Source organism: Hordeum vulgare, chromosome 2H (genome assembly GCF_904849725.1).
Source record: "Hordeum vulgare subsp. vulgare chromosome 2H, MorexV3_pseudomolecules_assembly, whole genome shotgun sequence".
Taxonomy (NCBI): domain Eukaryota; kingdom Viridiplantae; phylum Streptophyta; class Magnoliopsida; order Poales; family Poaceae; genus Hordeum; species Hordeum vulgare.
The window spans coordinates 359,491,194-359,507,808 of NC_058519.1; the positions used below are offsets into that span (position 1 = coordinate 359,491,194).

At 42.2% G+C, this 16,615-nt stretch overlaps 1 protein-coding gene across 1 annotated transcript; it reads right to left on the reverse strand.

The window, feature by feature from the left end:
* Positions 1–8,447: 8,447 nt before the first annotated feature.
* On the reverse strand, positions 8,448–14,249 carry LOC123430077. Its single transcript, XM_045113990.1, has 2 exons — positions 13,222–14,249; positions 8,448–8,750 (listed from the first exon to the last, which is right to left on the reverse strand). Exons 1-2 carry the CDS (start codon positions 13,747–13,749, stop codon positions 8,646–8,648), a joined length of 633 nt encoding a protein of 210 aa, XP_044969925.1. The 5' UTR covers positions 13,750–14,249; the 3' UTR covers positions 8,448–8,645.
* Between the last annotated feature and the right edge of the window lie 2,366 nt (positions 14,250–16,615).

The window sequence follows — 16,615 nt, forward strand, 5'->3', positions numbered from 1 at the left end:
TGTCGTTAGCCGCCCTTTGCCGTTAGTCTTTTGCTCCTTTTCCATCAGCTGGCTGACGGCTTAGATAGAGCGGACGGCATAGAGTTTCTATGCCGTCAGCCGCGCCTATGCCGTCAGCATTATTTTCGGCTGAGGGTAAAGCCTGTTTGCCGTCAGCCCCGTGAAAATGCTGACGGCAAAGCCAAAAGCTGTCGGCAAATTAGGTTTTTCCAGTAGTGAGCGCGCCCTAGGGGGGCGCGCATCCTAGGCTCGTGGGCCCCTGGCTCCGTGTCTTTGGGTACTTCTTGCGCCAGTATTCTTTATATATTCCACAAAAAATTCTCGTAAGTTTCCAGGTCATCCCGAGAACTTTTATTTCTGCATAAAAACAACACCATGGTAATTCTGCTGAAAACAACGTCAGTCCGGGTTAGTTCCATTCAAATCATGCAAATTAGAGTCCAAAACAAGGGCAAAAGAGTTTGGAAAAGTAGATACGATGGAGACGTATAAACTCCCCCAAGCTTAAAGCTTTGCTTGTCCTCAAGCAATTCAGTTGACAAACTGAAAGAGACAAAAGAAAAACTTTTATGAACTCTGTTTGATCTTGTTGGTGTAATCATGTCTAACTCATATTTGGATTTTCAGCAAGATCATAAGCTAACCACATAAGCAATAACATTTAGGTCTCATGGTGTACACATATCAATGGCATAATCAACTAGCGAGCAATAATAATAAGTTTCAAACGTCAACACTTCAATCAAAACAATCATGATACAATATGAACAAATGGTATCTCGCTAGCCCTTTCTGAGACCGCAAAACATAAATGCAGAGCACCTTCACAGACCAAGGGCTGACTGAACATTGTAATTTATGGCAAAGAAGATCCAGTCACAGTCATACTCAATATCAATTAATAGCAAAGCATAAAAATGACGGAGGTGCTCTCCAACTGGTGCTTTTTAATAAGAAGAAGATGACTCAATAGAAACGTAATTAGATAGGCCTTTCGCAGAGGGAAGCATTGATTTGCAGAGGTGCCAGAGCTCAACCTTTTTAAAACAGATATAAATAATTTTGGGTGGCATGCTTTCATTGTCAACGCGATGACCAAGAGCTTTCATCATCTTCTATGCTACACATATTATAGGCGGTTCCCAAACAGAACAATAAAGTTTTGACTCCCCCACCACCAATCAATCACACTCCATGACTAGCCGAATCCTCGGGTGCTGTCCATACCAACAACAATCCAGGGGGAGTTTTGTTTGCAATTATATTTTCGATTTGATTGAGCATGGAACTGGGCATTCCGAATACCGGCCCCTTTCTCGTGAGTGATAGTGAATAGACACGTATCGAGGATAACATGCCTAGCATGGAAGATACTGACCGCCCCTTGTCACCACATGAGCGGTTCGGGCATACAAAACAGATTATTATCTGAAGATTTAGAGAGTGGCACATGCAAATTTACTTGGAACGGCAAGTAGATACCGCATATAGGTAGGTATGGTGGACTCATATGGAACAACTTTGTGTTTATGGAAGTGGATGCACAAGCAGTATTCCCGCTTAGTACAAGTGAAGGCTTGCAAAAGACTGGGAGGTGACCAACTAGAGAGCGACAACAGTCATCAATATGCATTGAAATTAACGAGTGTTGAGAGCAAGCATGAGTAGGATATAAATCACCATAAATATGAATATCGTAGAGGCTATGTTTATTTTGTTTCAACTACATGCGTCAACATGTGCCAAGTCAATCCACTTGAATCATTCAAAGGAGGGTACCATCCTATCATACTACATCATAACCATTTTGAAATTCATGTTGGTATCCAAGACAAACCATTATAAGCTCCTAGCTAATTAAGCATGGTATCAGAAACTATGATCTCTAAGTTGTCATTGCAAACATGTTCCTCTCATAACAATGCTGAATTAGGAATGATGAGCTAGTCATATTTACAAAAACAAAATAATTCGAGTTCATACCAGCTTTTTCAGGCTCAGTCACTTCATCATATATCGTCATTATTTCCTTTCACTTGCACGACCGAATGATGTGAATAATAATAGGAGTGTCTGTGCATTGGACTATGCTGGAATCTGCAAGCAAACTCAGAGGAGAAGACAAAGTAATATGTCTCTTTGACGGATAAACAATAATTCTTATGACAGCCACTAATCATTTTAATCATGGTCTTCTACCTCGACCCAAAGAAAAATAAAACTATTTACACGGGAAAGCTCCCAACAAGCAAAATAAGAACAGGAAATCTTTTTGGGTTTTCTTTTTAATTACCACTAAGCATGTTGGAAAGTAAACTTAAAACTATTTTTTGTTTATTTTTCTAATTTCAAAACAAACACACAAGAAGAAAGCGAGAAAAACAAATAAACTAGCATGGATGATACAATGGAAAAGTGTGAACACCGACTATCAAAGTGAATGTGTGAGCTTGAATATAAAGTTGGTGAGAAACACGCACTCCCCCAAGCTTAGGTTTTTGGCCTAAGTTGGTCTATTCCCAAGGCTGGTCCAGGCGATATCCAAAATCATAATGGGGGTTGTACTGGAACGCGGCACCTACCGCCTGAATAGCTGCCTCACGGAGGCGAGCAGCCTTCACCTCCCTCTCATTCTCCTCTGCCTCTCGCATGGTTATGTAATATCTCTGTTTTTCCTGAAAGTCAAAGAAGGCAGGAGCAGGAAGGGTAATATGGAAAACACGTTGTCGGTTAAATATTAACCGGTATAGAAGGGATTCATTATCCCTCTCAAGGAACTGATAACGTATCATAGCGGCGCGATCAAGGAAAGCTGTATGGAGCGGGGGATCTCGTGTGCGGATGGGTATTCCAAGAAAATTTGCTATGCGAGTGGCATAGATCCCACCAAAGAAATCCCCTTCATTAGCATTATTATTTAGCCTCCTCGCAAGTATAGCTCCCATGTTGAAACTTCTATCACTCGTTACTGCGCTCTTAAGAATACTAAGGTCAGGTGCGCAGAGGTGACTATGCTCATGGTTACCGTTAATGCATCTACCTATTAAGAGGGCAAAATAACGTAAGGCGGGAAAATGAATGCTCGCCATGGTAGCCTCCGTAATATCTCTAGTTTCTCCAAAAGTTATACTAGAAATGAAATCTCTAACCGAAGACTTAGGAGGGTCATTGGTATACCCCAATCAGGTATCTTGCATATTCTATTAAAATCCTCTAAATCCATAATATACGATTTGTCATAAAGATCAAACAGTATGGATGTGTCACGGCCAGCTGAAAATTTGAATCTACGAACAAAAGAGGCAGTGAGTGTAGTATATGGTTCACATTTATTGGAGATGAATTCTTCGAGCCCGGCGTTGCGAACAAATGTATCAAACTCGTCCTTGAAACCTGCATCAATCATGAATTCATCGGAAGGCCATTCACATGGTTGCACCGGTGCGTTCCTCGGCTGATAAGGATCGGGCTCCTGAATCGCGAGACGGGGACCCCTTTTGCTTGAGGAACCACCATGATAGTTTTTATGGACATCCTCCTTTTTCTGAAATAATTCTGAAATTTTTAGTGACTCAAAATAAAAGTGAACAAAGCTTAACAAAACTCATAGCAACTACTCCTACAAGTGCCTAGAGGCCATATCATGCATCAAAACTACTTGGGACCAACTAAAATTAACATGCAAAGCTCAAGAACAGGTTCAGCAAGGCAGCAATAATATGCAACGAATAAAGCACTAGAACAAAAACTAATTGGATCAATGGAGTCACATACCAAGGAACAATTCTCCAAAATAGTTTGGTGAATGGGGCTTTGCGCAAGGAGATCGAAAAATGAAGCAAAATAAGCAAGAACACGGGTTTAAGCTGTGGAATGATTTTTTCTGGAGGTAGACGAAGGAGATGGGTACTGGAATAAGTGGAGGGGGCCACGTGGGACCCATGAGCCTGCCAGGCACGTCTAGGGGGGTGGGCGCGCCTCCTGGGCTCATGGCCCACTGGTGCATCCCCGTGACTGGTTATCTATCTTAGAAATTTTTCAATATTCTAGAAAAAATCATACTTTAGTTTCACAACATTTGGAGAACTTTTATTTTCAGGTCACTTTTTTATTGAACGGATAACGCAAAAACAGGAAAATAAAGCTAAATTTATTATTTTTCTTCTAAACAACAGAAAGTAAAAGTTGGGAACAGAAGGTTGTGACTTCTAGATTCATCCATTTCATGGTCATCAAAAGGAATCCGTCAATGAGGTTGATCAAGTTTCCTTGACAAACTTTTTTTGAATCACATAAAACCAGAGAATTTTTGAATAATCACTAGGTTACCTCAACGGGAATGTGCATATCCCCAACAAGTATATCATATTTCATCTTAACAGTAGGTATAGGGCATTCAACGCTTCCAATAATAATTGATGAATATTGTTCAATAGCATTAATGCAATGAACTCGATATTGTTTCTCCGGAAAGTGCACCGTGTGCTCATTACCATTAACATGGAAAGTGACATTGCCTTTGTTGCAATCAATAACAGCCCCTGCAGTGTTTAAAAAGGGTCTTCCAAGGATGACCGCCATGGCATCATCCTCGGGAATATCAAGAATAACAAAGTCCGTTAACATAGTAACGTTCACAACCACAACACGCACATCCTCGCAAATGCCGATAGGAAAAGCAGTTGATTTGTCGGCCATTTGCAAAGAAATTTACGTAGGTGTCAACTTATCCAATTCAAGTCTACGATATAAAGAGAGAGGCATAACACTAACACCGGCTCCAAGATCACATAAAGCCGTTCTAACATAATTTCGTTTAATGGAGCAAGGTATAGTGGGCACTCCGGGATCACGTAGTTTCTTAGGAGTCCCACCCTTGAAAGTGTAATTAGCAAGCATGATGGAAATCTCAACATCAGGTATCTTTCTTTTATTAGTCACAATATCTTTCATGTACTTAGAATAAGGAGACATTTTAAGCATATCAGTCAAACGCATTTGCAAAAAGACGGGTCTAATTATTTCAACAAAGCTCTCAAAATCCTCATCATCCTTTTTCTTGGATGGTTTGGGGGGAAAGGGCATGGGTTTCTGAACCCATGGTTCTCTTTCTTTACCATGCTTCATAGCAATAAAATCATTATTATCATATCTCCTATTCTTAGGTTGTGGGTTATCAAGATCAACAGCAGGTTCAATCTCCACATCATTATCATTACTAGGTTGAGAATCAACATGAACACCATTATCAATATTATCACTACGCTCATGTTCATCACCAGATTGTGTTTCGGCATCAGAAAAAGAGACATCATTCGGATTCTCGGGTGTAACAGCAACTGGTTTGCTCGCATGCAAGTTCCTATCATCTTTCTTTTTCTTCCTATTACCAGGATGACTAGGTGCATTAGTGTTAACTCCTTGAGAATCTTGTTAAATTCTCTTAGGATGGCCCTCAGGATACAAAGGTTCGTGAGTCATTCTACCACCTCTACTAACAACTCTAATAGAATTGTCATTCAACTCATTAAGCAAGTCATTTTGAGCCTTAAGTACTTGTTCTACTTGAGTAGTGACCATAGAAGCATGTTTACCAATAAGCTTAAGATCGTTAACATTTCTATCCACACAAGCACTAATATGATTAATCATACGAGCATTTTGTTTTAGTTGTCTGCTAACATAATCATTAAAAAAAATTGTTTGGCAACAAAGTTATCAAATTCATCTAAGCATAAGCTAGCAGGTTTATCATAAGGAATATCACTCTCATTGAATCTACGAAGAGAATTTACCTCTACTACCTCTGTCGGGTTATCAAGACCATGTATTTCTTCAATAGGTGGTAGATTCTTAACATCTTCAGATTTAATACCTTTCTCTTGCATACATTTCTTGGCTTCTTGCATATCTTCACGACTGAGCCATAGAATACCTCTTTTCTTCGGAGTTGACTTCGGAGGTGGTTCGGGAATAGTCCAAGCATTATCATTGCTCAACATATTAGTCAATAGAATTTCAGCTTGTTCCACAGTTCTTTCCCTGAAAACACAACCAGCACAACTATCTAGGTGGTCCCTAGAATCATCGGTTAGTCCATTATAAAAGATATCAAGTATTTCATTTTTCTTAAGAGGGTGATCAGGCAAAGCATTAAGTAACTGGACAAGCCTCCCCCCACTCTTGTGGGAGACTCTCTTCTTCAACTTGCATAAAGTTATATATATATATCCTGCAAGGCAGCTTGTTTCTTATGGGCAGGAAAATATTTCTCAGAGAAGTAGTAAATCATATCATGGGGACTACGCACACAACCAGGAACAAGCGAAGTAAACCAAGTTTTAGCATCACCCTTTAGTGAGAAAGGAAACAACTTAAGGATATAGTAATGGCGAATTTGTTCCTCATTAGTGAATTGGATGGCTATATCATTCAGTTTAGTAAGATGTGCTACAACAGTTTTAGATTCATAACCATGAAAAGGATCAGATTCAACCAAAGTGATTAACTCAGGATCGACAGAGAATTCATAATCCTTATCAGTAACAAAGATGGGTGAAGTAGCAAACCTAGGATCATATTTCATTCTAGCATTCAGAGATTTTTCATTCCACTTGCGTAATAAATTCTCAAGATCATAGCTATCCTTACAAGCAAGAAATTCTTCAGCTACCTCTCCCTCCATAACATAACCCTCGGGTATATTAGGCAATTCATATCTAGGAGAGCTAGGTCTAACAGGTGAAACAGCAGGTTCCATTTCAATAATTTCATCAGTTTCAGAAGTATCATCAGATTCAGCAGTGACTCTAGCAATTGGTGCATCGAGAAATTCACCCAGTGGCATATCACTATCAAGGAAAGCATCATCATAAGCATCATGGATAGCAAAAGTAGCATCATCAAGCACAGGCGACATATCAAAATTACCAATAGGTGGTGGTGTCGCAAATTTACTCATAACTGAAGGTGAATCAAGTGCAGAGCTAGATGGCAGTTCCTTACCTGTCCTCGTAGTTGAGGGCAAGACTTTAGTTTTTGGATCTCTTAGATTCCTCATTGTGATCAACAGATATAAATCCCAAGTGACTTAGAGAATAGAGCTATGCTCCCCGGCAACGGCGCCAGAAAAAGGTCTTGATAACCCACAAGTATAGGGGATCTCAACAGTTTTCGAGGGTAGAGTATTCAACCCAAATTTATTGATTCGACACAAGGGGAGCCAAAGAATATTCTCGAGTATTAGCAGTTGAGTTGTCAATTCAACCACACCTAAAAGACATAGTATTAGCAGCAGAGTTTTAGTAGCAAAATGGTAGTAGTAACGGTAGCGGCGGTAACAGTAGAAGTAGTTATTCGTATAGCAAGTGTGACAGCAGTAGCGGTAAAGTAACTTAGCAAGGCCGAGTACAGGAAAAGCTCATAGGCATTGGATCGGTGATGGATAATTATGTCGGATGACATTCATCATGTAACAGTTATAACATAGGGTGATATGTAACTAGCTCGAGTTCGTCAATGTAATGTAGGCATGTATTTTGTATTTAGTCATACGTGCTTATGGAAAAGAACTTGCATGACATCTTTTGTCCATCCGTGCCGTGGCAGCGGGGTTCTAATGGAAACTAAGGGATATTATGGTCTCCTTTTAATAGAGAACCGGAACAAAGCATTAGCACATAGTGAATACATGAACTCCTCATACTATGGTCATCTCCTGGAGTGGTTCCAGCTATTGTCACTCCGGGGTTGCCGGGTCATAACACATAGTAGGTGACTAAAACTTGCAAGATAGGGTCAAGAACACACATATATTGATGAAAACAAAATAGGTTCACATCTCAAATCATGGCACTCGGGCCCTAGTGACACGCATTAAGCATAGCAAAGTAGTAGCAACATCAATCTTAGAACATAGTGGATACTAGGGACCAAACCCCATCAAAACTAACTCGATTACATGATAGATCTCATCCAACCCATCACCGTCTAGCAAGCCTACGATGAGATTACTCACGAACGATGGAGAGCATCATGGAATTGGCGATGAAGGATGGTTGATGATGACGACGACGTCGATTTCCCCTCTCCGGAGCCCAGAACGGACTCCAGATCTGCCCTCCCGAGGAAGAACATGAGGTGGCGGCGGCTCCGTATCGTAAAACGCAATGAACTGTTCTCTCTTAATTTTTCCTAGGCGAGAGTTGGAGTTGGAGGCTGTGGAGCTACGTGGGCCCCACGAGCCTGCCAGGCGCACCCTAGGGGGCGCCTCCTCGGCTCATGGGCCCATGGCTCTGTGTCTTCGGGTAATTCTTGCGCTAGTATTTTTTATATATTCCACAAAAAATCCTCGTAAGTTTCCAAGTCATTCCGAGAACTTTTATTTCTCCACTAAAACAACAGCATGGCAATTCTACTGAAAACAACGTCAGTCCTGGTTAGTTCCATTCAAATCATGCAAATTAGAGTCCAAAACAAGGGCAAAGGAGTTTGGAAAAGTAGATACGATGGAGACGTATCAGCAGACCAGGTGGCTTGTTTCAATCGGCCCTCGTCCTTCTCATCTAGTTTCACAAGGGCGGCTTTTTTGGCTACAGTCAACTCCTTAAAAATCAGATACTCAGCCATGACCTGTTCAAGTTCTCTCAATGTAACTCGAAGTTTTTCCTCTGTTGCGGCCCTGGCGTCTTGTTGACACCCAGACTTTTTCTCATCCCGCTTAGGGATGCATCATTTTGACTGATAATTTCCTACAAAATCAAACCGAAAGAATCAGTAACCTTACCGCTACTTGGTCACATTGAAAGGCGGACAATCAAGTCTCAAGCATATTGCAAGCAATACACTCGACAATTGGGGGCTAATGTATTTTCTTTTCTAATGGGAAGGGGAGTTTCAGTTTATAAAGCAAGACCCGGCTCATCTTCAAGAAGATGACCCAACCCTTGGGGGCTATAGGTTGAAGATTTTCACATTATTAAGCAAGACCCGGCTCATCTTCAAGAAGATGACCCGACCCTTGGGGGCTACAAGTTGAAGCTTTTCACATTATTAAGCAAGACCTGGTTCATCTTCAAGAAAATGACCCGGCCCTTGGGGCTACAGGTTGAATTTTTTCAAAGATTATTACACAAGACTCAATTCATCTTCAAGAAGATGACCCGACCCTTTGGGGCTACGGGTTGAAGATTTTCAAAGATTATTACACAAGACCGACTCATCTTCAAGAAGATGACTCGGCCCTTGGGGGCTACAGGTTGAAACTTTTCAAAGATTATTACACAAGATCCGGCTCATCTTCAAGAAGATGACCCAACCCTTGGGGGCTACAGGAGAATATATAAGGCAGTTTATTCCATAAATACCTTGTATCTATTCTTTATCATGTTCACTAAGCTAGCTTCAAAGTCCCGGCTCGCAGCAAGGCGGTTCAAATATCCTGCATGAAGTTCCTCAAAGTTTAACTTCTCGATATTGGGGAGATCAAGTACAGATTTTTCTTTCGCCATCCTGGCAGAGACGTCCCCAACAGTATGCTTTGCCAACACATTGCGGAGAGGGGTGTATGACCTGTCCCAATTATAATGACAACATCGTCTTCGGGTGTGGCGTCTTTGGATGACATCACGGGACTTGGCGGGTTGAGTTTCTCTTTATGACTCGGCTCCACGACCACATCATCAGTTCTTGGCGGAGTGACTTGGGCATCAGGGATATTGTCCATAGTGGCGCCTTCTGGAGGATGAGCATAAGCTCGAATATTATCATCTGGAATATCAGGGACATGGGCATCTATTTCGTCCACTCCAGGCTTGTCAGCATCAACATCCAATTCAATAGAGTGCAGTCAATAGGAGGATAATATTATTGGTTGAACAGGAGTGTGCAAATGGAATACCACACAAAGCAAGTGTTCCTATGATGGGAGTACAATATTGAGTAGCTGACAGTGATTATGGAGGTTCATGCTTTGGTCTTTGTGCCATAGTGGACAGTGACTTTGACATAAATGACGGTGATGATGATCTATATGATGACAATGTGGATGAGGATAAACCTGGAGAGACAAAAGACATACAGAAGGACAAAGGTGAAGTTAATGCAAAAGAAAAAGTGGCACCTAAAGGTAATGAGAAAGTCGTATATAAAAGAAAAGATGAGTATAATTTTGATGAATATCAATCTGAAGGTGAAGATTTATGGGAACTAGATTAAGAGGAGCAAATGACATGAAGTTCAAAGCTTTCAGAGAAGAGGACCGACATTGACAAAAATTCCATTTGGAACAAGTCTTTGAAACTCTTGAATTCTCGAGGAAAGCAATTAAGGAGTATTGCTCCAAGAATATACTTGATGTCAAGTTGCTAATCAATGGTATAAAATACTACCGACCACCTGTAATGACGATTATTGTCTCTGGTATTTGTGGTTTCTTATGACAACAAGACCGAATGCTTCATGGCGAAGTATGTTCTTCAACACACATGCACCAAGTGGAAGATGAAGGTTTCAGTTCTCATTTCCTTAGACAAAAGTACCCAAATAGCTTTAGGGCCAACCAAGACGAGAACATGAGAAACTTCTAAAGGGTTTTTCAAAAGTAATGGCATATGCCACCAAGTATGACCAAGTTGAGAGGGCTAGGGTGTAACGCCCAAGATGCGGCCCTATCCTTATTTTGGCGCGAGGGCCTCGATAGGATAGAAGTGCATCTCGTCGTTTCGCAAGAATGGATAGTGTTACAAGTACATGTACTAAAAAGATGAGTATAAGGAGTTGGCTTACACTCGCCACAAGTTACATCAATATCACATCAATACGGCAACATCCATTCATCATGAAGAAGAGCAGGGTCCGACTACAGACAAAAACAAACGATAAAAGAACAACGTCCATCCTTGCTATCCCAGGCTGCCGGCCTGGAACCCATCCTAGATCGACGAAGAAAAATAAGAAACTCCAAATGAACAATCAACGTGGATGCATCAAGTAACCCTTTACCTGTACCTGCAACTGGTGTTGTAGTAATATCTGAGCCACAGGGACTCAGCAATCTCATTTCCAAAGGTATCAAGACTAGCAAAGCTTAATGGGTGAGGTATGGTTAAGTGGTGAGGCTGCAGCAAGCGACTAAGCATTTGTTTAAGGTGGCTAACTTACGAGTACAAGTATAAAAGAGGGGGATGATCTACGCATAGCGAACGTGAACTATTGATGATCAAATGAATGATCCTGAACACCTACTTACGTTAGTCATAACCCCACCATGTCCTCGATCAAAGAAGGAGGTCACGAAAGAGACAGTCACGGTTACGCACTCAGTTGGCATATTTTAATTAAGTTTACTTCAAGTTACCTAGAACCGGATGTTAAACAAAGTTTCCATGTTGCCACAAAACCGCGGGCATGGCTTTCCGACAGATCAAACCCTGCAGGGGTGCTCCAACTAGTCCATCACAAATTACCACAAGCCGCATAGAAAGCCTCGATCACGAAACTCGTCATCTCCTTCGATTCCATAGTGGAAAACCTCAACTCTGAGAAAGCCCAAAGCATCACCGGAATCACGATGCAAAATATATTTCGTAAAAGGTAAAACTAATCCAGCAAGTCCACTCGACGTGTCAACGAACCAGATAGGAGCCGCGTATCTTATTCTCAGCACATGACGGATAAGCGACGCGTACGGTGGTCTGATAGAAATCACTCAAGTTGCCCTGGGTTGGCCACGCACAGTGCTCTATTTTTGACCAACACTCATGAGGAGCACTGGCCCGGGGGTTGATTAACTATCCACGGGGTCCGGAAAGTCCCTATGCAATTTTATTAGGTTATTAGGCAAATGTAGTACCAAAGTTAGGCCTTGCGAGACAAGCTTTAACTAAGAAGAATTATCAAGGGGGTCCCCATAACAACCCCAATCGTGTTAGGAGCGCTCAATTATGGAATAAAACACCAGTAGCCAAAACTAATGCGGCAAAGGTGGAACAAAACACCAGGCAATAAAGCCGAGCCGTCCACCTTTTACCAAGTGTATAGGTCCATTAATTTAAGTAGCATTAATGTGGTGATATAACAAGGAACCCATGTTATCACATGGAAGCAATTGCACCTGCAACTAGCAACGCTATCCAATGATTAGGCAAGCGGTAACATAGCCAATCAGTGGTTTGCTAGGTTGTAGAAAGGTCGAAGGTTTTCATGGCAATGTTAGGAGGCTTATTAAACACGTGGTAGCCATCAAGACATAGCGATAGAAATGAAACAACTAGCATGGCAGTGATAGTAATGGTATCCAAGGAAATAATCATCTTGCATGAGATCCCGCTTGGAAGAAGAACTTCTCCGTGAAGCAGACGAACCGACATAGTCGAACGAATCCTTAGATTCCGACACGCTTGCGGAACTCTATCGAGATGAAGCAAACCGGAAACAAGAATCAACACACGATAATCACCAAAGCACATGCACGACATGATGCAATTCACATATGATGCATGATCAGTTTCAAATATGCAAGGCAGGGCATGGAAATTCACAACACCCATACGCTATGCATTAAGTGAAGCTCAATATGCAAGTCGTTGCATATTGACGAAACTCCACATTTAATTATTTAGTCCACTCCCATTTATTTACATGGCAATATTAAATGTTGTTCAATATGGCAAGGGGTGAAGAGTTATTGAACAACCTATCTAGGCATTTTAATTGAGGCCGGCAACGACATGTAGCATCTCCGAAACGACCCCACTCGTTAACTTTGTAATCTGTTCAGATCTGTCCTAACCACATTTTATGTTTGTCAGACGGTAAAACAAAGTGGTTCACGTGATTCTAGTCATCGTTCTAGTCCATTTACATATATGGCTCATCTCTAACGGAGCTACGGATCACTAGCTTCGAATTAAACCGTCCTTAACACATTTTCACGCAAACCAATGCAAACAACACAGCTAACAATTTTAAAATGTGCATGAGAGCTGGAAAATATAAATCTATGCAAAATTCTACACGTTTTACATATATGACTTCTTCCGATCCGTCACACGGATTAAAAGCTACGCGCATTTGAAAATAATGCATTTTTCTGAAATTAATAAATTTGCAGGACCTAAAAAACACTAAACAAGCAGAAATGCATACGGGTAAAAATAGGGGTATGGCGCAAGATATTAAATGGCGCCACGGGCGCTGGATAGGGCAGCTGGGTCGGCTCACCTCGCGGGCTGCGGCCCAACTCGGCGGTGGCTGAGGTGGTCGGTTGGACCGATGGGCCAGCTCGGTGGATCTGGCCGAGCTGGATTGGCAAAGTTCTCGGCCGCTCGTCGCTGGGCCCGTCCCATGGGAGGCACGGTCAATGCCAGGTCTGGCACGGCATCGTTCCTCCTGTGCTCCTCCAGGAGCCAAGAGCACAAGGCCATGGCAGCGGCTCCGACGAGCAACACGTGAGGCATGGGCGAGGCACCGGCCGGGGAGGCAGATCCAGCGGTGGCAAGGCCGGGGCGACCGGATCTGGCCGGGTCCCAGCGAGCTCCCACGATGAGGCGCGGTTTGCAGGAGGTGGCGGAGCACGGGTAGCAACACCATGGGATCGGGCGGCTGGCGGCAGAGCAGCTCCGGGGCAGAGCTACCGACGGCGGAGGAGGCCCTGCACGGGGCGACACGGCGGACCAACGGGACTCCGACGAGGAGGCACGGGAGAAGCACGAGCTTCTCGGGCGCGGGAGGCACTTTCCTCGATCCCATGTGTATCGAGCGCTGCAGGAGGCGGCGCTGGGCGCTGGGAGCTACGGGTGCGGTCGGGCCCGGGTGGGCTCAGGTTGGGCTTGTGGGGCTTCAGCGCTGGGAGGGAGAGAGAGGCGACCACGTGGTGGTTATGGCGCTGGTTTCGAGGTGGAGGAGAGCTGAGGCCAAAATAGATAGGGTGTAGGCAGCTAATTATAGCAGGTAGGCCTAGGGTTAGCTAGTCCCACCCGTTTCGGATCGTCGGATTTCAATCAGACGGTTCGAAAGCCGAGGTGGTTAGGTTAGATGGGTTGTGTTGGGTTGTAGAGTGTTCGGGTTGCGAGAAGAGAGGGATGTTTGCGACCCAACATAGAGTTTTAAACACCAAAAACATCCGACGACAAACCGACAACGGTACCGCTACGGTCGACCGTTCGGGTATCAAACGGACTCCGATTGCAAGAAAATTCGCAGGAGGCCTACCTACATTAAAACAAGACCGCACGACAAGTTTTCACCCAATCCGACAATATTTTATACACACCTTAAAAACAAATATTTTGCCGATGCCGCGGGCGCGTGCGTGTGTGGATGGTCTCAAAACGGTCAACGACAAAAATGGAGTGAAGCGACAACTAATAACGGATGCAAGTTTTGAAAACTGGCGGCAACGGAGTGCCGATGCAATGCAGATGATGAGCATGATGCGATGATGAATGCGACAGACAATCTAATCGCACGGTAGCAGCGGACTAAAAGGGGAATCTTCTAGAGGATCGGTCTCGGGCTGTTACAACTCTCTTACACTAACAAGAGATCTCGCCCCGAGATCTAAGAGTGAAAGGGGAAGGGGAAGAGAAAGTGCAAGATGTAAAACTTAGTTGTTTCTGGACAAACGAGTGAAACCAACGATCCTTGAAGGTTCCAAGGAGATGAAGAGTGACATGAAGAACAAGCAAGAATTCAAACAAAATTTCGGCAGCACTTCGATAGGAAATTGAGGACAAAATTCGATAAGATTGATAGATTTTGACAAGATTCACAACAAACCAACTAAATTCATAAGAAAGGAAAGAGCATGAAGGAAAACACAATACTCGGATTAAATGAATAAGAAAGGAAAGAACACGATCTTGATGCGACAAGACGATAGATTAAAAGACAGTAACACCACAACGACTCTGAAACAAGAGAATGGAAACTAGATCCTTGGAAAGAAAAGAACGGATAAGAAAATGACAACTTCCACCACATTTGAACTTGAAGAGAATCCTACAAAGGAGGATTTCATGGAGTTGTTGGAAAATCAACAACGAAAAGAACAAGCTTGTAGTGGGCTTACGGAAAACATCTCAAATAATTAGGTGACAACCAGCCACTAACAGAATCAAGGATTGATTGGATGCAACAAGAAAGGCAAAACTTCTTACACCAAGTGCATATATTGAGAACTTGGGTCAACGGTAATCACCATAATAGCAAAAATCCTTAGGAAAAGCTTTAGGGGAAATCTAATCCAAGATAACTCAATAAAGAACCATGGGTTAAAAAAATATCTCGTGATCAAAGAATTGGTTGGTTTAAATATCTCATTCTTGAAACAACTTCTCTTCGAGACTCCTCCACTAACAAGAACGCTATAACACCACCTCAAAGGATAAAGGGGGAAGAATTGCACTTTGAAATGCAAGAGATAGAATACTTGAGGTACTACCACAAGAATCTTGAAGAACACATTGAGAATGAAGGAAATCTTGAAGAACGAGCATGACAAACCTCCGTCTGCAAAAGAATGATGCAAAGATATGAAGGATGAAAAGAATAAGATTCAGGACCTCCATGACTTAGATGAAGCTTCACGAAGAGATACTTCAGAAAAGTTGGAACTCCGGAAAAGAAAAGATGAGCTCTTGAGAAAAAATTGATATCATGAGCCACTCCGAAAGAAGAATCGAAATCATTTGATGAAACAAGAATAAGAATTATTTTATGCTTATCCTTCATCAAGTTAAATTGATGACAATCAACATATTTAACATAACACTTATTCTTCTTAACAAGATTGGGGATAGAGAGAGATATGACCACAAACTTGAAAAAGTCTTCAACGAAGCACCGGTAAGAATTGAAACGAATGAGACGACCATGAATGAATGAATATACATGAGAATGAAGAGACCATGATCCATCTGAGAGAAAAACTTGAAGAAGGCACCGAATAATTGAGAGACGAACGAAGAGACAACAATTGAGAAGAATTTTAGAACGAAAGATGAAAGCTGAGAACGAGGCAATCTTTTAAAATGATAGCCTTTGGATGATCGAGAATGAAAACAAATCTTAAATGCATCGGATAGATATGGAAGGAATCTCTCATGATCGAGAACAATTCAAGATGATAACACAAAGCTGAAATGATGGATCTTCAACAGAATGGACCAAGATTCAAGAGAACTCTCCTTCGTCTTCCAACGTGAGAATGATGAGAAGGGACACCACCAGAATAACTAAGACATTCCAGAATAAGAACAAGGAAAAGTTGAGCCAATGATGAGAAATAAATTCGAATAGATCTTGCAGAATGAACATGATAGATGGAATTCTTACTTATGTCATGATTGAAAATAATTAGAGATCTCTGGGAAAAGATTAGAAGAGTAAGGTATGATCCTAGGAAGACCCACGGGTTATGGGCCCACTCAAAAGAAACACCGTTGAAAAGATTGCTCAGAAAGAGAGATACTGCACCGGTACAAATGAAAACTAGATGAGGTGGGAACTTCGAAATAATCGAAACGATTGAAAACAAGAAACTTTTGAGACTCTTCAACCCACTGGATAGAACAGAGATGGATGAATAACAAGAGAGGTTTGATAAGAATTCCCA